This window comes from Cajanus cajan, chromosome 9, assembly GCF_000230855.2.
Source record: "Cajanus cajan strain Asha chromosome 9, NIPB_CcT2T_4, whole genome shotgun sequence".
NCBI lineage: Eukaryota > Viridiplantae > Streptophyta > Magnoliopsida > Fabales > Fabaceae > Cajanus > Cajanus cajan.
Window position 1 is genome coordinate 31,471,905 of NC_138525.1, and position 22,897 is coordinate 31,494,801.

The window sequence follows — 22,897 nt, forward strand, 5'->3', positions numbered from 1 at the left end:
AATTAAATTAACTTTTATGACCAGTTTACATGGTGATAAAACATTTGACTAAGATAAAAACTTTTTCATTCACTTTTTTGATTTCACCATTTTTCTTCTTGAAAAGTCATCTCATCATTCTTCTTCTAAACTCGTGTCAACATTTTTTTTCTCACAAATCATGTATACATGTACAGATTAAAGTGTTAGTTATCTTAGTTATTACGTAAATATTATTTCCTTTATATATTTGTATTTTAGAAGTAAAAACAAGTTTCGTGCCTTCCATAGGTGAGCTACTAGAATTTGAATCCTCTTTCGTAATATTTTCTTTTGAATATTTTTCTAGCAACATTAATAATTATCGAAAAAGATTTGCTTTTACTCCTCTTAACATGTTTCCGGATCCATCCCTTGTATCGCATCACATTAACACCTGACCCAACCCTTGACTGAAAGGGTATAAATGTCTTTCCATCAAAGGCTAAAATCACATAGTTTTAGGTTCACGATAGCTAAAGCAAGGGCAAGGGTTTATCCCTCACGTAGAAAGACAAAATGGCGATGAAATAGGGCACTGTGAGTGAAACTGAGAAGGGTAACCAAGACTAAAGAAGCGTAAATCGGATCTAATCTAAATTCAGTTAATTTGCGTAAGAATCGTGCATGGCCACAGAGACCAAACGCAGCAGTGTGAAGCTCAAATCAGGTGCCCCAGATGGGTCTTCCAAGGGAAAGGTCGATTCTTCGGCTGTCAAGAAGAAGCCCCCCGCTGATTCAAAGATGAAATCTGTCTCCACCGTAACAAAATCTGAGGTACCAATCAGCCTTCACAATTGAGGATTTAAAAGTTGGAGATTTCATGTTGTTTGAGCATAATTTTGAGCATGCGTGTCGTGATGGATTGGATTGTTAAATGGGTGGTTTAAGTTTTGGGGAGTTGTGAATTGGTTGTTGGGCTTTCACTGATTGTTTGAAATTAAAGGTGTAGTGCTCAATTGGGGAAGTTGGGTTCTGAGTTTTGTGGATTGTTTAAATGATGCATTGTGATTTCTGACAAGGACTTGCATTTGATTTCTCTTGTATGCACCTGCTTTTCTTTTCTCTAATTTGAATAGAAATGGGCACCTTGTACCATATGTTTTAATAACGTCTCAATTGTGTTAATTTTGATTTTGATTTTGATTTTGATTTGGATGGTTGGGCATCTAAAATCTTAATGGTATTTTATTTTCTGGATGAATATTTGAAGGTTAAATCTAGATCGACATCATCGTCTTCAAAAACAATAACAAAGACAACTACAAAAGTGAGAGAGAAGAAAGTGTACAGTTTGCCTGGGCAGAAACATGATCCTCCAGAACAGGTTCTGAACTCAGCATTTAATTCCTTGAAATTACAAAACTAATGTCCATACATAGTAATCAACTCTAACTCATCCATGTGGTTTCTTATTGCCTTTGTTGACAGAAAGAACCCCTGAGGGTTTTCTATGAATCATTATCAAAACAGATACCAACAAGTGAAATGGCAGAATTTTGGTGAGTATCCTTTCAATCTTACAGCTGTTTACCAACCATTTTTACTTCCATGCAATGAAAGAGCATCGGTATTACGAAATTGCCTATGTTTAAAACCTGTAATATAAATTCAAGAAACATGCTTTAAATTCATTCATCCTGTTTCAGATCTTATCACTGCAGCTTAAAGTTATCTTCATAAAATGCCTTGTGTTTTGAAATTTTGTGTGCCATCTTGCTTGTTTTTTGATTGGCCGTAGACCCCCACATGTAAAGAGTAAGTGGAAAGAAACAGAAAAATGGGACTAACAGCAGTAACAGCCCATTAGTTTGTGATATAGAAGAAAAAAAGGGACATAGATGGAAATGTGATGAAAGAATGGAATGGAGTGAAGAAATTGACTGGAAGAGAGGGAAAATCCTAACAGACTAGACTAGTTTTTGGTTTGTCAGATAATTTCTCTTGCCTCAGCTACATTTCTCGTAGTCAAGTATTATCCAGTTTTTAGTTTCTGGCAGATTCTCCAGTCAATGTTGGTACCATACATACTCTAAATACAAATTCATGCAATGGTTATGCAAAATAGATAAATAATGATACATTATCTGCTCTGTTGTGTCTAACCAAACTTATTCACAATAGCTGTGTAATAAGTTAACAACTACAACTGTTCTGATATTATTAAACAGAGAAAAATCATGTATCCTTCTCATGAGCCTTCTAGTTACTTAAAGAAGGAATGAACTAAATGCTTTTTGACTTTTTAAGGGCATTAGATGCCTCTATTTCTCATTTAATACTTTGTTTGAAGTATACAATTAAGTGGATGTTAGGATAATTTAACATCACTCTGAAACAAATTAAAGTTTAAAATCATTGACATTAAGCACCTTAATTTTACTGACAATCTTATACTGCTACTGATTAGTGACCTTAATTGCAATTACTTCTTTTGTCTACATTTGCATCACTAGAGAAGGTCTCGTTCCTTTCCCATTCTTTCGCATCTAACGTCGGTTACTGGTGCATGATAATAAAACATGCTAGAGCATCTGCCAATACTCCATCCCTACTCCATTTCAGAAAAAATGGGATTCTCTGCTGATTTATCTATTATATTCAGCTGTTTACCATACAAATGGTTGCTTGTTTCCATAGATCTGAAGATGTTCAATTTTCTCTTTAGACAGAGTTCTTTATGATCTGGCTGATAGGCATTCTCGCTCAGCTGTTGTCCATTTGGTTCTTGGCTTCTTATTGCATATCGTGGAGGACTGGAGTCCTTTTGTTGTCAGAAATGACAGTAGTTTTAGTTGATTACAATAATTCATTCTTGTCACTTTCATTTGTGCATTTGGATGTGTTTGTCCTAAATATCTATTTTTGAATATCTTTAGATACTTGTTTCTCTATTTTCTTCTTATTATTTTCTTATGTCCTTTTTTTAAAACATATTCATTTATCATATAAAAGGGAGAGTAGTGAATGTACAAAATACACAATTAATACAAAATCCTCTCATTTCAACTTGGTATCGATATTAGAGCTCATTTTACATCTTCAAATGGGCTACCCATCATATTAATCACGCACGATGCTCTATAGTGTCGGGTTTGAAGGAGTCTATCAGGAAAACCCTAGTCCAATATCTACTAGAGATATAACCAAAATAGTGTATATAAGTGGGGATAATCCTCACTTTATAAATCGGTTTTGTTTGGTTGAGTTAGGTTCAAATTCACCTTCTAAGATGATATCAAAGCACTAAATCCATTGTTCGGTCACCCGCATTTGCAACACCTCAGGTCAATAGCCTTAGGTGTGAAGGGGAGTGTTGGAAAGCCACCTTAATTGTGGTCACTCCTAGCCTGATTTTGATGTGGCCTCTTTGGGGACTCCTTTGATTGTAGTCTCAAGTGTGGTGGTTTAGTCCTGTTAAGATAATTTTATAAGATATAGTTTAGATATACTAGTTTATCCTCTCCTAATTTCAAGTTTAGTTTCCTTAGTCAGTTTTATCTAAATCCCTAAACTTTAGGGATTGATTATGTTTTATGCCTATTTATTTTATTGTATCCATCAATTCAATAACATGAAAATTATTCAGATTCAAGTTGGTACCAGAGCATTCTGGTCCTGGTTTGGAAACCCTAACCCAGCCGCCACCAAGGCATCTAGGGTTTTTTGAATTTTGTCAGCGGTTGTCGGAGTTGACGCCGCCTGAGTGTTCAGAGGTCGCTGATCGGCCTTTCCGTCGCGAGCTGCCTCCAGACCGGTGTCTCACGCGCTTTCACGCACGGTTTTTGTCAGAAAAGCTCGCCGTCGCGTGGGGTTCACGCGCCGCCTTCCAGGCCTCCGTTTGCGACACTGTTTGCACCGTTGGACTCACCGACCCTCCTTCTTCTTGTTTTGACCCTTTTTAGGTTGTGGGTCACACTGTAGGTGGTCGTTTGGTTGCTGCTTGGAATTTCGTGGTTGTTTGGGTGCTGCCACGAAATTTCGAGACTGTTTGGTTGCTGTCTCGAAGGTCTTTCGGGATTGTTTAGAGGTGTTTTTTGTTCTTCTCCTTTTTCTCTTCATGGCAGAGATTTCCAAGAATGTTACACCTTCTTCTTTTATCCCTAGTTCAACTGACCGTGGAAGTCGAGGGCGTGGTCGAGGTCGTGTTCGTGGTAAAGGGGGTAGAGGAAACCTCCATTGTACCTACTACCAAAGAGATGGGCATACACGAGACAAGTGTTATTCCTTGCATGGCCTTCCGAGCAAGACAGCTAGAGTGGCTCAATCTCCGATTTCGGCTCTAGAAGTCAAGATTGAACCCTAGAGCAATCATCCAATCACATTATCTGCCGATGATTACAAAGAGTATCTTCAACTAAAGGCGACTAAACAGGCCCCTTCCTCCATCACTGTTGCTCATACTGGTAATTCGACAGTCTCTCTCTCTCATTCTACGTCTATTGGACCTTGGGTTTTGGACTCCGGTGCTTTTGATCACCTAACTGGTAATGTCTCCCTTTTCCGTGACCTATCATCACCTAAAACTCCACATCATATCACTCTTGCAGATGGGTCAAAAGTCCAAGCCACTGGTATTGGTCAAATATCACCTCTTCCATCACTACCATTAAAATCTGTTTTACTAGTTCTTGGATTTTCCTTTAATTTGATTTCTATAAGTAAGTTGACTTGGTCACTAAACTGTGTCATAACCTTCACTTCTAATTCTTTCTTGATACAGGACCGGAGTACGGGACAGACGATTGGAGCCGGATCTGAATCACATGGTCTCTATTACCTTCAGCCTTCTACCTCTACCATATGTGCATCTATTGAGTCTCCTAGTTTAATCCACCGTCGCCTAGGTCATCCAAGCTTGAATAAATTAAAGAAAATGGTACCTCATCTCTCACGGTTAGAGTCTTTAGAGTGTGAGTCGTGTCAATTAGGAAAGCATGTTAGAGCTTCTTTTCCTAATAGTGTTAATAGTCGAACTATGTCTCCTTTTGATGTTATTCATTCTAATGTTTGGGGTCCTAGTCGTGTTCTTTCTCTTTTGGGGCATAGGTATTACGTCACCTTTATTGATGATTTTTCTAGATGTACTTGGATATTTTTGATGAAAAATCGTTCTGAGTTATTTAATATTTTCCTAAGTTTCTATTCGGAGATCAAAACTCAATTTGGCAAAGTAATTCAGATTTTACGAAGCGATAATGCTAAAGAATATTTTTCAGATTGCTTCAAATCATTTATGGCTTCTCATGGCACTCTACATCAATCTAGTTGCCCTCATACACCTCAACAAAATGGTGTAGCTGAGCGAAAACATAGACATATTGTGGACACTGCTCGTACTCTTTTATTGAATGCCAATGCACCCCCAAAGTTGTGGGGCGATGCTGTCCTCACTGCAGGGTATCTAATAAATCGAATGCCATCGTCTGTCTTGAATGATCAAGTACCTCATTCCCTATTATACCCATTGGATCCCCTTTACTCTGTTCATCCTCGTGTCTTTGGTTGTACTTGTTTTGTCCATGATCTTTTCTCAGGACGTGATAAGTTGTTTGCTCGGGCCATCAAATGTGTGTTCTTAGGATACTCCCGTGTCCAAAAGGGGTACCGTTGTTACTCTCCTGCTACGCATCGATTTTACACCAGTGTAGATGTCACTTTCTTTGAAGATACACCATATTTTATTGCCACAGATGTCTCTCCGGTTGACTCAAATCTCCTCTCTCAGGTATTGCCTATTCCTCATTTTGATCATAGTGTGCCTCCTACCACACCTGCTACTTTAGAGGCACCAGATCCTCACACACTACCAGGGTTTGACAATCCTCTACACCGATTTGGGATAACCTATGAGTGTCGATCACATACTGTTGTTCCTCCCAATGATTCTACAATTGAGCCATGTGATTCTACTCCTGCTTCAGTCTCCTCACCTACTCCGGCCCCACCTACCTCAGTTGACTTGCTCATTGCTCTTCGTAAAGGTAGTCGTTCTACTTGTAATCCTCATCCTATTTATAACTTTCTTTCATATCATCGTTTGTCTCCTACCTATTATGCTTTTGTCTATGCTATTTCCTCTATTACCATTCCCAAGACAGTACAGGAGGCCTTAACCCATCCAGGATGGCGACAAGCAATGATTGATGAGATGACAGCTTTAGACTCCAATCACACTTGGGTACTTGTCCCACCTCCACCTGGAAAATCTGTTGTTGGTTGTCGGTGGGTATTTAATGTTAAAGTGGGTCCTGATGGACAAGTGGATAGATTGAAAGCTCGTCTTGTGGCTAAAGGATACACGCAAGTATATGGTTTGGATTACAGCGACACTTTCTCTCCAGTTGGAAAGATGGACTCAGTTCAGCTCTTCCTAGCCATGGCTGCTATGAGGCATTGGTCTTTGTTTCAATTAGACATCAAAAATGCCTTCTTACATGGTGATTTGGAGGAGGAGATTTATATGGATCAACCTCCCGGGTTTGTTGCTCAAGGGGGTCTGGTCTTGTATGTAAATTACAAAAGTCCTTGTATGGCCTCAAACAATCACCTCGTGCTTGGTTTGGTCGGTTTAGCAAAGTTATACAGGAATTTGGAATGATCCGCTGCGAGGCAGACCACTCTGTCTTCTTTAGACGCTCATTGACACATAGATTTATCTATCTTGTTGTTTATGTAGATGATATTGTGATTACAGGTGATGATCAGGAGGGCATCAAGGCTCTGAAGCAACATTTATTTAAACACTTTCAAACTAAGGATTTAGGTCCCCTACGTTATTTTCTTGGGATTGAGGTCGTTCAGTCAAAGTTCGGTATTGCTATTTTTCAGAGAAAATATGCCCTTGATATTCTAGAAGAGACCGAACTTACAGATTGTAAGCCAGTTGACACTCCCATGGATTCCAATGTGAAGCTTATGCCTAATCAGGGGGAGCCTTATCCTGACCCAGGGAGATATCGGAGATTAGTGGGAAAATTGAATTATCTCACCATGACCAGACCTGATATATCTTTTCCTATGAGTGTTGTAAGTCAGTTTCTTAACTCTCCCTGTGAGAGTCATTGGCTTGCAGTTGTTCGAATCCTTAGATACATCAAAAGATCTTCAGGAAAAGGACTTGTTTACAATGATAGAGGACATACAGACATTGTTGGATATTCAAATGCAGATTGGGCAGGTGATGCAAGTGATAGACGATCAACATCAGGCTATTGTGTCTTCATGGGTGGTAATCTTGTCTCATGGAAGAGTAAAAAGCAAAGTGTTGTTGCACGATCAAGTACAGAAGCAGAATACCGTGCTATGGCTCACACCACATGTGAGCTCTTGTGGCTAAAATTCTTAATTCAAGAGTTGCAGTTTTGCAAGGTTGGTAATATGGAACTAGTTTGTGATAACCAGTCAACTTTATACCTCTCCTCTAATCCAGTTTTTCATGAGAGAACAAAGCATATAGAGGTTGACTGCCATTTCATCAGAGAAAAGATCCTCTCCGGTATCATCAAGACCTCCTCAGTTTGCTCCAAGGATCAACTTGCAGATATCTTTACTAAATCTTTACGAGGTCCTAGGATAACATATATATGTAACAAGCTAGATGCATATGATATATATGCTCCAGCTTGAGGGGAAGTGTTAAGATAATTCTATAAGATATAGTTTAGATATACTAGTTTATCCTCTCCTAATTTCTAGTTTAATTTCCTTAGTCAGTTTTATCTAAATCCCTAAACTTTAGGGATTGATTATGTTTTATGCCTATTTATTTTATTGTATCCATCAATTTAATAACATGAAAATTATTCAGATTCAAGTAGTCCCATATCGACTAGATATGGCTTAAGTAAAGCTTCTAAAGCTTAAACAACCCTTACCTTATAAGTCAATGTTGCAGGGATGAGTTAGGCCCTATGACCATATTCTAAGATGGTATCAAAGTCTGTTATAGATTTATTAATGTATCACCCACCATATTATCTACGTACCAAGCTTAATAGTATTGGGTGTGAGGGAATGTATTGGGAATAACCAAAGTCCCACATCGACGACAAATATGGCCAAAATAGTTTATATAGGTGAGTGACTATAAATTGGTTTTATAGGGGCCTAAATATAGAGCTCTCGATCTAAGGGCCTCTATTATCAATGTTGTCGTTTGTTGCCATTGCCACTCATGGTACAAATGATCATGACTAGGAAGTGCAAATCCCTTTTATCATCCAAAAACCAAAACAATCAGATAGGCATTGTTCATGTGTTACAGTTAGGGGTGGGTATATGGACTTGAGTCCGCGGACTGGTCCGTAAGTCCGCGGACTTCACGGATAACGGGCCCATGTTTTTTAATCCGTATAATCATACGGACTTTTTAGGTCCGGCCCGTTAAGTCCGCGGATTTTGCGGATTTAATCTGCGAGCCCGCGGATTACCCGTTTAAATGTGGACTTACAAATATTTTATGTTTGTTTTTAAGATATTAATTAAGACTTTGATGTTTTAAGGTATTTAGACTTTGATGTACTTGGACTTACAAATGTTTTATATTTGTTTGGTTGTGTATTAAGACTTTTAAAGTTTTAAGGTAGTAAGGCTTTAATATTTGGTTAATAGTTGGTATGCTTGGACTTTAAATTTTAAAGGCATTGAGACTTAAATATTTCTATTAGAAATTTAGAATGTGTAAATTTTGTTATTTAAGACTTTGATTTATTATTTACAATGTTTGATATGTTATTATTAGAAGTATATTTATATCATTTTATATGTTTTTTTTTCCTCATGTTTTCATAGGTTAAATAAAGGAGAAATTCAAAATCTGAGTCAATATTCATTTAAACAATTTAGATTTAATTGGGCCCGCGGACTTATCCGTTTATCCGCGGGCTTCACGGGCCGGATACGGACTTGAAGATTTAAGTCCATTTATTTCGCGGACCGGATTTATCCGGCCCGTTAAAAATGCGGACTTCGCGGACCGGGCCTTAAACGGGCCGGACCGGTCCGCATACCCACCCCTAGTTACAGTTCATAAGCCACACTCCACCTTTCGGCATGACTCACTTGACAAGCCACCATAGAAAGACTTGCACGACAAAACTTCCCCACCTTATAGATTGGGTGTCAAGGGTTGGCAAATCTACACCAACAAGTTCTCCCTTTTTTCTTAACTACGTCTTCAGAATCAATCTTTGCAAACTTGAGCCTGCACATCCTTACTACCTGGATTTTATCATGGCTGAAGAATAGGTCAGCTCTTTGGGCCCCTGTGATCTTAGTAAGCTTTTTGATGCTTGCTCCGTGACCATGGAAAGTTGGAAAGCAACTCATTATAGTTGCTAATGGAGATCATGTCCCTATTATTGGATTGAACAACATCCATCTCAAGTCCTTTCTATTCCTACACAATGTCCTTCATGTTCCTAAATTGTTCTAACAATCTTATCAATATTACATAGGCTTACACAAGATTTGAATTGTGTAGTAACATTTTTTCATTCTCATTGTGTCTTCCAAGACCTTACAACAGGAGGACGATTGGACTTGCTAAAGAGCAAGGTGGGTTATACTTCTTGCAAAATATGAAGGCTAATGATGGTACTAGAAAATGGAGTTGTTTCCCAATCAAGAAGAAACCTAAAGGACTTGGGTAGCTTCCTAAATTTGGCTTAACCATAGGTGTCTTGGACATCCACCATTCAATTGGCCTAGGTCTTTATTTCCTCATTTGTTTACAAAAGAGTCTGTTGAGTCCTTTCATTGTGATATTTATTAATTTCTAAACACCATTGTGCATCCTTTATACCCTAGTAATAATATAAGTGTTGCTCCTTTAGATTTTATCCATTCTGATATATGGAAACCTACTATTGAATATGTTTCTGGGGTTGCATGGTTTGCAACTTTCATTGATGATTTTACTCATATGATGTAGACTTACATTATGAAACACAAATCCAAACTTCGTCAAATATTTGTCATTTATTTGTATCTTGTCAAAAACCAATTTTGTAAGTCTTTTAAAAGGATCCAATCAAACAATGATATTAAATATGTTAACCTTGAATTTTCTAAGTTTGTCATAGACTAGGGCATTACCTATGAGTTGTGTTCATAGTAATACCACAAGTGGGGTTGCAAAGAGAAAGAATTATGAGCTACTTGAGGTTGTTAGAGATCTACTCTTTTTAAATCTTTGTTCCTAATGCGTACTAGGGAGGGAGAAGTTGTCCTAACTATCATGTATCTCATTATACTACGGCCCACTTGTGTCTTGCAAGGTATTAGTCTTGCTGAACACATTTCGCAATTCTTCCCTTCTTCTCCTCTATTGTTGTCTCATGGTTTGTGTTTGAGCATGTTGCATTTGTTTATTCCCATAGTCCCGTGATAGAACTGGTACCAATCGAATATGGAATTCAGATTTAATAACAACAGAATGCTAGAACCTTATTAATCATAATATTGTCTCTTGAGACGAATTACAACTGGACACCAATAGCCAGCTACCCAAAACCTAATTCTTCCCAATCATGATCCCCAATAGAGGTACAATATCCTCTATTTAAACTAAATCTAATAACTGAAAATAGATAACTAATCAAAACAAACTATTAAAAGATAAACCTAAAAAATAGATAAATTATTTAAAATAGATAAACCAAAGCTTTAAAATAAATAATGATAAAACAGATACTCAATTCTGTTTGGCTAACTATTATCATTATTTTCCCTTTTGTGGCGCCTCCTATATACCTTAGTAATAGGTAGAGCTGTCAAAATGGGCTCAGCCCGGTGAGCCAACCCGGCCCACCACGGGTTCGAGCCGGGTTGGGCTAAAAAAAATTTGCAAATTTCAGTGTGGGCCAATTTTAAACCCGGCCCACTAACAACCCGGCTCACCCGGGTTCAACCCGTGGTGAGCCGGGCTGACCCAACAGCCCATAAAAAAAAAAAAAAAAAAACTTCTGCTATTGGGTTGGGCCAAATAAAACTTCATAGACCATCATAAGTTCTCAATTTTATGTATTTTTTCTTCAAATTATGTAATTAGTGTAGGAATTTATTTACTTTTCTCTAGAAAAGCTTATGTGCATACTATTTTTGCAGGATTAGGCATTAAATTTGATTACATTTTTTTAAATTAGGTGATTTTTTCAAATTAGGTGAGCCAACCCGTTTAGCCCACCAACCCGTGGTGGGCCGGGCCGGGCTCAATTTTTTCCAGCTCACCAATAAACGAGCCGCGTTGGGTTGGCCCACCAAAGGCTCAACCCGTGGTGGGCCGGGCCGGGTTACCCGTTTTGACAGCTCTAGTAATAGGAGGTTTCGGTTGAAGTCTATCAATACCCCCCCCTAAAAGAACCACCTTGTCCTCAAGGGGAAAGTGAGGAAAAGTATCTTGAATATCTGCAGCTAATTCCCAAGTATTGTTGCACGAAGGAAGTTGTTGCCATTTCACTAATACCTCCACCTGCCCTGTGTGTGATTCACGACACTCGACAATTTCCTCAGGTTGCACTTCCAACTCATGATCTTCATTGAGCATAGGAGGCAATGATTGAGGTTGTTGCTGCGGTTGGAGTGCCTTCTTCAGCAAAGACACATGAAAAACTGGATGAATTTTAGAATGAGCGGGTAACTCAAATTTGTAAGCAACCGCACCCACTTTACTAATAATTTGGAAAGGACCATGAAAACGAGAAGCTAATTTCTCATTGGGCCTCTTAGCCAATGAACGAAGACGGTAAGGTTGCAGTTTCAAATAAACCCAATCCCCAACCTCAAACTCCACCAATCGCCGATGTTTGTTAACATAAGAACGCATTTGTTCTTGAGCTTTAAGTAAATTCTGCTTCAGTTCCTGTAACATTTGATCGCGTTGCTCATTAAGTTGATTCACGGCTTCAACTTTAGAAGGGATGGTTCCAGCCTTAATCAACAAAGGAGGTTCTATACCATACAGTGCCTGAAAAGGAGTCATCTTGGCAGAAATATGATAATTGGTATTGAACCAAAATTCAGCCCAGGGCAACCAATCTGGCCATTGTTTCGGTTTCGTACTAGAGAAGCAACGTAGGTAAGTTTCAAGGCAACGGTTTACAACCTCTGTTTGGCCATCTGTTTGAGGATGATAAGCGGTACTAAATTTAAGCTTAGTTCCTGCCAATTGGAAAATTTCCTTCCAAAAGTGACTCAGAAAGAGCTGGTCTCTATCTGATACAATTGAAGAAGGAAAACCATGTAAACGGACTACCTCCTTAACAAAAACAGCAGCTACTTCTTGAGCAGAGAAAGGATGGCCCAAAGAGCAAAAATGAGCATATTTAGTCAAAAGATCTACCACAACAAAGATAGTATCTTTCCCTTTTGTCCTTGGCAGTCCTCCAATAAAATCCATGGAAATATCACTCCAGACTTGAGCAGGAATAGGTAAGGGCTGTAACAGTCCCCCTGGAGCTAGAGTGTCATATTTATTCCGTTGACAAATATCACATTGTTGCACATACTTCTTAATGTCTCCTCTCATACCTTCCCAAAATAAGAAGCTAGCCACTCGTTTATATGTGCGAAAGAAACCAGAATGGCCGCCTGAAGGGGTGTCATGGCACTCTGCTATAATAGTGGGAATTCTGGGGTTAGTTTTGGGTAAAACTAATTTCCCACGATAATGTAATCTGCCCTTGATTAAGGTATAATCTGCATGTGAACGAGGATCAACCATTAAATCTTGAATAATGAGTTGTAGTTTAGGATCTTGTTGTACCTCATTGTCCCATTTATCCACTTCTCGTGATGCTAGGAGGGATAAAGCAGCGTACATTGCTTTCCTGGATAATGCATCAGCCACCGAATTTTCCCTTCCTGGTTTATATTGAATTTCAAAGTCCATTCCGATCAACTTGACAGCCCACTTGAATTGTTCTTCACTAAATAATCTTTGATCAGTAAGGAATTTCAGGCTTCTTTGATCAGTTCTAATAATAAAATGTCTGCCCAACAAATAATGGCGCCATTTCTGTACTGCTTGCACTAGTGCCATTAACTCCCTCTCATAAACTGACTTTAGTTGTGCTCTTTCGGATAACCCTTGGCTCCAAAAGGCTATTGGTTTTCCTCCTTGCATCAGTACGGCTCCTAAACCCTTACTTGAAGCATCCGTTTCTACTACAAATTCCTTGGAAAAATCAGGTACAACCAAAGAAGGCAGTTCGGTCATGGCTTTCTTAAGGTCTTGAAAAGCTAATTCGGCCTCTTCATTCCAATAAAATTTATCCTTTTTAAGAAGGTTAGTTAAGGGTTTTGCCAATTTCCCGTAGTCCTTGACAAATCTTCTATAATACCCCGTTAACCCAAGAAATCCCCTAAGGCTTTTAATATCCTTAGGTTTAGGCCAAGTACACATAGCTTCCACCTTTTTTTGGTCAGCTGCTACACCTCCTCCAGATACTAGGCCCCAAATATTCCAGTTTAGTTTGCCTAAAAGTGCATTTCTTCTTGTTAACTTTCAAAAGGTTAGCCTGTAACACCTCAAGAACTTGGCGTAAATGTGAAAGATTTTGTGATAAAGTCTCACTGTATACTAATATATCATCAAAGAATACTAGAGCAAATTTTCTGAGGAAGGGTTTAAGTATCTCATTCATGAGGGCTTGAAAGGTTGACGGAGCATTTGTGAGACCAAAAGGCATCACTAAAAATTCATAGTGCCCTTCATGAGTTCTAAAGGCTGTTTTCTCAACGTCCTCCTTTTTCATTCGAATTTGATGATATCCAGATTTGAGATCCAACTTAGTAAAAATAGTAGCTCCACCTAATTCATCCAGTAACTCCTCAATGATAGGGATAGGAAATTTATTGGGTATGGTAATTTTGTTCAAGGCTCGATAATCCACACAAAATCTCCACCCTCCATCTTTCTTCCTAACTAAAATGATGGGACTGGAATAAGGGCTGATACTTGGCCTTATTAATCCCGCCTCTAACATCTCCAAAACTAACTTTTCAATCTCAGATTTTTGATAATGAGGATATTTGTATGGCCTGAGATTTGGAATTTCAACCCCCTCCTTAAGATGTATTGCGTGATCATGTCTACGATTAGGATTAGGAGGAAGGTGGGTAGGGTCTTCAAATAACTCCCCAAAGTCTTCTAACAATCTTGAAACTGCAGTAGGAGTATTAAGCTCGGTTGTTGGAATTTCTAGTTCGTTTCCATAATGAATAAGTAGACCCTCTCCTTCATCCTTCAAAACTCGCATAATAGCACTGAAGTTCATCTCTTCCTTGGTTAAAGCAGGATCTCCAGTAATCTTGTGCATAATGTCCTCCCTCTTCAATGTGAGTTTCAGCCTCCCGAAGTCAGCCTTTATCTCCCCTAGACTGGCTAACCAATCTAATCCCAAAACCACATCCACTCCTTTTAGGTTGAACAAATAAAAATCTTGAATAATGTCTAAATTCTGCATATGAATCAGCAGGCCTTTGCACTTTCCTCGACTTCTAACCTTGTGCCCATCCCCCACTTCCACCACGTAAGAAGGAGTATCTTCTACTGATAACTGTAACCTCTCCACCAATTCTGTGGAAATAAAATTGTGAGAAGCTCCACAATCGATAAGAATAATGATTGACTGAGTTTGCAAATCTCCCCCTACTTTCCATGATTTAGTTGTCGTGAATCCAGTCATGGAGAAAAGGGATAATTGTAGTGACTTAAAACTTTCAGGCATAGTTAAGTCTTCTTCCTCCTCCTCGTTTTCCGCATCCTCACACATCACGATCATACGAAACTGTTTATTCTTGCAGCGATGCTCAAGATGGTATGGTTCATCGCAACGAAAACATAACCCTTTCTCGCGTTTCTCTCTCATTTCTGCTTCTGTTAAGTATTTAAATTCTCTTCCCCTGTTACGAGACCCTTCTCCTGTCGTCCTGCCTCCAATACTGCTCATGGTATTCCCTGTTGACGAATCCTCTATTTTCTTTTCCATTAAGGCTTTGGAATCAACCGTAACAACCTTACTTGAAGGGTTACTCCGAAAAAATCCATTCGATCTGGTGTAATTATTAACTGTCTTCTTGTTCAACACTAAATTTTTTTGTTCTACCATGATGGCTTTCTGGATAATTGCTAAAAGGGTAGTGAGTTCATATAATCTCACTTCCACTTGAATTTCTTCTTTTAGTCCATTCAAAAAAATTCCCTTCGCAAAATCTTGGTTAATTTCCCTCAAGGCCCCCACGTATTTCTCAAACTCCTCTACAAACTCCTCCACCGTCCCTGTTTGCTTGAGACAACAACAATTCAAAAGGATTTTGAATCATGGATGGCTGGAAGCGCCTGATAACTGCCAATTTGAAGCCTTCCCAAGTAGGTGTTGGGTTGCATCTTTCCCACCACTGGAACCAACTCAAGGCTCTTCCCACCAATGCAACCATGGTTGCTTGCATTCTCTCCTCGTCTGTGACACCCTTTAGGCTAAAGTAGCGCTCCAATTTATGGGTCCAACCAAAAGCATCTTCGCCCGCAAAAATTGGAATTTCCAATTTGCACCACCGTTTGTTGCCCCTATCGCTGGAGCTGTTGTGATCCCCACTGGCTGTGTGGTTGTCGGTTTCGCCTGGCTGCACTCCTAATTTGGCAGCAATTGCCATGAGGAGTTCCTCGTTTTTCTTGGTCCTGGCTTCATTCAGTTCCATTCTAGTCCTCATCTCTTCCCTCTCTTGAGCCCATTCTTCCATGCTTCGCTCCATCCCTCGTGTGGTTACCATGCGCAGCTTTTAGAATCGTGGGTTTTCAGGGCACCAGATCGGTGCCCTGATACCAGTGATAGAATTGGTACCAATCGAATATGGAATTCAGATTTAATAACAATAGAATGCTAGAACCTTATTAATCATAATATTGTCTCTTGAGACGAATTACAACTGGACACCAATAGCCAGCTACCCAAAACCTAATTCTTCCCAATCATGATCCCCAATAGAGGTACAATATCCTCTATTTAAACTAAATCTAATAACTGAAAATAGATAACTAATCAAAACAAACTATTAAAAGATAAACCTAAAAAATAGATAAATTATTTAAAATAGATAAACCAAAGCTTTAAAATAAACAATGATAAAACAAATACTCAATTCTGTTTGGCTAACTATTATCATTATTTTCCCTTTTGTGGCGCCTCCTATATACCTTAGTAATAGGAGGTTTCGGTTGAAGTCTATCATCCCGCCATCATGGTAAGTGTTGTAATTAGAGGAAAATCTTCCTAATTAGAGAAAATATCTGTAGAATCTTCTAGTTTATTTTTCAGAATATTTTTTCCTTATTTCCTTATTTCGGAAGATTAGATTGTTACAAATAGGTGTTAGGAAAATGTAATACAATTTAATTGATAATAATAAAAATTATTCTCCTTTTCAAGTTGGTATCTGAGCTCCCGATCTTGGGAGCTCCGTTTCCGCTGCAACAGTAGCCACCGCCGCCGCTGTCCGGCCACTGTGGCTGCCACCGTAGCTGTTGGGGTTGTTGATAGGGCAAAAAGGTGCGCCCAACTCCGGCGAACACAACGCCGGAATTCGCTTCGAGAAAGAGTCGCCGGAGCCTCCTGAGTCCATTCCACGGGTCGGTGACGTCCCATTTGGCGCAGATTTGAGTAGATCTGAATTTTGAGTTTTGCTCCTTTTCTGGTGACGTCCCACGCGCCTAGCTCAGACAAGACCCACTCGCTGCTGCTGTCACAGATCTGGTCGTCGGAGCCTCCTAAGTCCGTTCCACGGCCCACTCATCGTTGTCGCCACAGACAGAGTCGTCGAATCAATCCATTAAGTTAGGTCCATCAAATTTTTGAGATGAAAGCTTTTAAAGAGGAACTAGATAGTTTGAAAGCAATGATTGAATCAATAAGTAAGCCCTCTGAACCATGTACTCTGTCCATGAAAGGTAAGAGTTCTCTCCATACTGTGGGTCCTGTGTCTCAAGGTATTTGGATTCTTGATTCAGGAGCAACTGATCATATGACCAAGATTGTCAATCTCGAGAGTTTACGTGATCTCGTGGAGGTTCCGTAAACTCGTATCGTAAACTCGTCTCGTAAACTCGTAAGTAGGGGTGGGTATACGGACCGGTCCGGCCCGTTTAAGGCCCGGTCCGTAAAACCCGTGTTTTATACGGGCCGAATAAGTCCGGTCCGTAAAATAAATGGACTTATTTTTTAAGTCCGTATCCGGCCCGCCAAAATTCGCGGATAACGGACCGGTCCGCGGGCCTAAATAATGGTTAAAAAAAATAAATTTTTAAAAAATAAAAATACATAAAATTAGAAGAAAAGAAATATTTTTTATTTATAAGCTAAATTTTATCATACTAAAATTTATCAATAGTTAAAATGGTTTAAAATACTAAATATTAAAATATTAAAATAAAAATAATTACAAATACTTAAATAATAGTACCAAACTTTCAATAATAAAAGCATCAAAATGTCATAAAAGTAATTCAAATGACAAATACCTACCAACTAAACATAATTTTAATGTCATAATAATTTAAATAATTAAATACACAACTTAATATTAAAATCATAATATTTAAAAATATTAATTAGTGAAGTCCGCGGACTAGCCCGCGAGCCCGCGGATGAAATCCGCTAAGTCCGCGGACTTCATGGGCCGGGCTCTAAAATTAGACATAGTCATACGGATTTGAAAAAAACGGGTCCGTTATCCGCAAAATCCGCGGACTTACGGACCGGTCCGCGGACCCGGGTCCGTCTACCCACCCCTACTCGTAAGAGATTACTCAATAAACAAAATTATAAAAATAATTAAAAATTACATAATAATTAAATATTTTAACTCTATATTAAAGAGTAAAATAACAAATTATATTAATAATAAAATAATTTATTAAATATAGCAGAATTACACATAGCAGGATTACACTATTCTAATTTATTTTTATATATATATATAAATATTAAATAATTTATAATACAAATAATTAATAATATACATATAAAAATAGAAACATAACAATTTATACATTAAATATTTTTAATAATAAAAGTTTATAGTAATTAAACAAAATAAAAAAATTAAGAAAACAAAATATTTAAGGTCTTATATTAAATTTTGTATTACTTAAATATTATCTAAATTATAATAATAATAATTAATAATAAAGAGAAGTTACTTTCTAAAAAAATATAAAGTAAAAACCCCATAACCAAATCAAAAAAAAAAAAACTTGGCCCATATTTCAACCCTAATTACACAAAATAAAACGGCCCATTTGGCCCATATTCCAACCTTAATTATTTTTCGTGCAACCCTTCCTCAAGCCGTCGCCGCTGCCTTCCCTCTTAGAAGAAGACAGATCTGCAGATGTCGGAGAAGATAGAGCCACCTTCGGAGAAGATAGAGCCACTATCAGAGAGGATAGATTGACGGAGATCCACTGGAGAAGACAGATCGACGAAGATCCGCCAGAAAAAGAAGAGAAGATTCGTCGCCCACCCGTGATCGCGCCGCCATGCTCAGCCGCTTTCGCGGCCGCTCCGCAACAGAGCCGCTGTGCTCCGACACGCTGCGATTGTGGCCGCGACAACTACTATCGATTACTATGTTTCAGCCCTAACCAAAACGAACGTTTTGTGGAGAAAAAAAAAATGTGATCTCTTAAACTAGGGACCGATCTCGCGATATTACACGAGATTACACGAGATCACCGAGATTACTCCGAGATTACTCAAAAACGAGTTTACTCCCGAGTTATACAGGTAAGCTGTCCTAATCTCGTAAACTCGTACGAGTTTACGAGTTATCACTAGAGATTGACAACCATGCATATGACACCTTTTCGTATGATCTTCAAATCATATGTTCAAAGGAATAAAGAACAACTTATTACAGTTGCGAATGGTCAAGGTGTACCCATATGCGACTTTGGGAATATAAGTTTGGAATCATCTATTGTATTAAAGGATGTTTTACATGTTCCACAATTAGCCAATAATCTTATCTCTGTGCAAAAGCTCACAAAAGATTTAAATTGTTTAGTAACATTTTTCTCAACTCATTGTGTTTTTTAGGACCGTGCTATGGGGAAGACGATTTTAACTGCTAAAGAGCAGAGTGGGTTGTATTTGTTGGAATTTGATGACCAAAACAAAACAAAAATCATGAGTCAACAAGCTACATCTGAAACGTGGGCAAATTCCCAAATATGGCTACATCATAAAAGGCTATTGAGTCTATTGAGTCTTAAATCATGAGTCTTAAATCCTTCATTCAACCTTCTTAAATCCTTATTTCCTCATTTGTTTACTAAGGAGTCTATTGAGTCTTTTAATTGTGATATTTGTCAATTGTTAAAACACAAAGATTTAAAAAGAGGAGATAGGAAAATTGGGATGCAAGACCCCAGGGTGCTCATTGAGCAGAACCACAAGATTGGAAGTGAAGAAAACTCACTTCTAGATAAGTCCCAATCCTAGAGGTTGGTGGGGAAGTTGATATATCTATCTCCCACTAGGCCTAATAGTGCATCTATGATGCACGGATACGATACGCGTATCGGATACGATACGTATCCGATACGGCGATACGTCAAATTTTAAAAATATAGGATACGATACGTTTAGGATACATATTAAAAAATAAATAAATTAATATATATAAAATAATAATTGTAAATAAATATTATTCAAAAATTAAATAAAAGTACAAATAAATTATAAAATTAATATGCTACTATTTTTTATATTTTTAAATAAATTATAAAATTAAATAAAGGTACAAATAACACAGTAAAATATAAAAAAATGAAAAAATGAAATGGCAATAGACTCAAAAATATTTGCTTTGATTTTAATTTTTTTAATATTATATACACCTTTTAATTAATATTTAAATACTTAACTTATTTTAATATTATATTTTAATATTATTTTATCAAAAAGCATGAAGCATGACCGTAAAATATACGCATCAGATAAATTTTCTCCCCCAAAAGCGTAAAGCCTCCCCCCCTCCCCCCCACACAGGAACAAAGTCGAGACCAGAGAGTCCCCCCCCTCCCCCCACACAGGAACAAAGTCGAGACCAGAGCCCCCCCCCCCCAACAGAGGAACAAAGTTGAGACCAGAAAAAAAAAAAAAAGTCGAGACTAGAGCCTTAGGTTTCCATCTCGCTATGCATGACCGGAACTGGGTCTGGTGTGCGGTTGTCTTCTGAGTCGGACTCGGTGTCTAAACGCAGCAAATCCTATGGAATGCAAAGTATCTCCCTCTCAAATTTGTATTTTCCTCCTATTTTATAGTTGATTTCCGAATATTTTCGTTTTGGGAACAAATCTGAAATTTTTTTTTTTTATAATAAAATCAGTGTGGATACGGATAAGATACGTATCCTTCACGTATCAAAACGTATCCGTATCGGATACGTATCCGATACGGATACGGGATCTATTTTCACGTATCCGTGCTTCAGAGTAGTGCATAGTGCTTATGGTGTTAGTGTGGTCATTCAATTTATAGATGACCTCTGTAAATGTCACCTTCAAGTATTTGAGCGGATCCTCCATTATTTGATGATAAGTATATGAAAGGAACTATAATTTAGAAGAAAAGCTCATTTTCCATGGAGATATACATTGATGTTGACTATGCATGCTTAGTAATAACTAGAAAATTCATTTCTAATTATTGCATGTTTCTTGTTGAGAATCTGGTAACATGGAGGACTAAGAAGCATAATGTAGTTGCTCAGACTAATGCAGAAATTGAGTTTTGAGCTAAGGAACATGGCATATATGAAGGATTATAGATGAAATTATTCTTGATGACCTCAGTTAAATAAGAAGGTTCCATTTTGTTTTGGTATAACAATTTGGCTATAAACATTGCCCATAACCCAGTCAAGCATAATAGACTGAAACACAGATTTGATAGACACTTCATCAAAGAGTAATTGGATGATGGCCTTATAGTTATAACACGTGCCTATAGGAACTTTTATAGTTGAAATATGCAGCTTCTGTTGTTGATTACTGAAAAGCATAGTGTTGGAAGAATATTTCCATTATTTTTCTATCAAATTTCATTTTCTTAACACCTGTTTCTTCAAATGTGTTAGCCTCAATTTAATATTTTTATTCATTTTCTATTTTATTAATTTTCATCAAAATTGAGTAACCATGCTCTATAAAAGTGCAAATGCCATCCTTTACAAAATTAGTCACTAGAAGAGGACAGAATCTGTTATTTAGGATTTAACAATAGTTAAAGCATTGGATTTTGGTCCAAATGATACGGAAAAAAGTAGCAATTGATGAAAATTATCAATTTTATAGGACAGCATAAGCACGCTTGCTTATAGCTCTTGTCATGGGTCTTTCCTGTCTACAGTTGCCTATGTTAGATCCATTTTCTGGTGCTTAAATCTACCCTTTTCATTTCTCTTCTCCTATACGATAGGAATTTTGGGATTGAACTGCAATTAATCTTAAGTTGAATATTCTCCAACAACGAAAAGGGGCAGCAACTTGGTTAAACCTTTGACCCTGAGGAGAGTGGCAAAGAGCATTCCTCAGAGACTGGTTACTCAATGGATAGTGTACACCTTCTTGGCCCGATTGACTGGAAAAGAATAGTTGGATCCACAAAATATTGGTAGCATTTGCGTTCACATACGAAAAAAGTTTAGTCTTTGTTCTAATATGGTACTATATCCCAGAGTCAAAAATATGACAGAACTTCACTTTATCTTATACTGACTTAAATAGTACCACTTCTTCCCTGAAACATGCACAAGGAATTTTCTGTTTCAACCTTTGCACTGGCAAAGTTTTCAGGGAAATAATGATCAAAGTGCTTTTTTGTATCGGCAGGGTATAATGCAATTATGTTTTCTTCAATTGAAGGGGTTACTTAATTTGTTCAGTGTTAAATATTTATGCAATATAATAAGTATTTATCATGTACCATATATATTTCAATGTACAGGTTAATGGAATATGGGATGTTGTCTCCAGATAGAGCTAAGAGAGCATTTGAGAAGAAGCAGAGGAAACAAAAGGAAATACGGACTGGAACTCCTGTTAAGCCATCAAAGCCGTCAACTAAAACTGAAACTTCCCAGAAGCAACAACAGGCATCCAAAAATGGTGACATAAAAGCCAAGAAAAAAATTACTGAGAGTGATGAGGATGATGATGATTTCATTTTAAGTCATAAAAGAAGAAAAGGGAAGTAAGAAGGAAAGCTTCGAAATGGTTATAGCGGTCTTCAACATTGCTCCATAAAACTTTTATTTAACTTGGGGAAAAAATGAAAAAAAAAATGTGAGGAGGAAATTTGCCAGACAACCTAACAATTGTTAGATCAAGACATTCTTTATGTTTCTAACTTACCGAGTCTAGAAGGACCACACAATTTGTGACTTTGGCAATCTGCATGATGACCATTGAAACTTTTTCCTTATTATTTGACATTTCACTGCTGTGAGATTGAAAACTAATAACTCACTTTAACTAACTCCTTCCTTATATATTTGCCTCTGAAGAAAATATTTGTGGCTCTCTTTACCCGTTCGTTTTCCTTCTCATGTATTTGAATAAACTTGTAGGTTGATTCAGATTGCCTGTCTTGAAATTTCCATTTTTGCATAAGGCTACAATATCTATCTACTCTTGAGTCAAAGAGGGTAAAGTTCACAACATTCTTTAAATGAACGATAAATTCATCTTGTGCTCTTTAGTTACTTCACTTTAGTGGAGACTTGTCCCCCTATTCTCTTTCACTCTTCATGATAGGTACTAAGAAAGATGATTAAGGTTAATAATAGCAGCATATGGCCGTATTTAGAGAGGTTT

The 22,897-nt window shown here is 37.8% G+C and overlaps 1 protein-coding gene across 1 annotated transcript; it reads left to right on the plus strand.

Moving 5' to 3' along the window:
• Positions 1–499: 499 nt before the first annotated feature.
• LOC109811220 (uncharacterized) lies at positions 500–22,659 on the plus strand. The gene is made up of 4 exons (XM_020374895.3): positions 500–795; positions 1,232–1,345; positions 1,450–1,520; positions 22,029–22,659. The coding sequence occupies exons 1-4, from the start codon at positions 646–648 to the stop codon at positions 22,276–22,278; spliced, it is 585 nt and encodes a 194-aa protein (XP_020230484.1). The 5' UTR covers positions 500–645; the 3' UTR covers positions 22,279–22,659.
• Positions 22,660–22,897: the final 238 nt, after the last annotated feature.

Bases quoted from the DNA above. Each gene is read 5' to 3' on its own strand.
- LOC109811220 (XM_020374895.3), top strand. From the start codon at position 646: ATGGCCACAGAGACCAAACGCAGCAGTGTGAAGCTCAAATCAGGTGCC. The intron at 1,346-1,449 runs GTTCTGAACTCA...CTTTGTTGACAG, and splicing joins AACATGATCCTCCAGAACAG to AAAGAACCCCTGAGGGTTTT. The intron at 1,521-22,028 runs GTGAGTATCCTT...TTCAATGTACAG, and splicing joins AGTGAAATGGCAGAATTTTG to GTTAATGGAATATGGGATGT.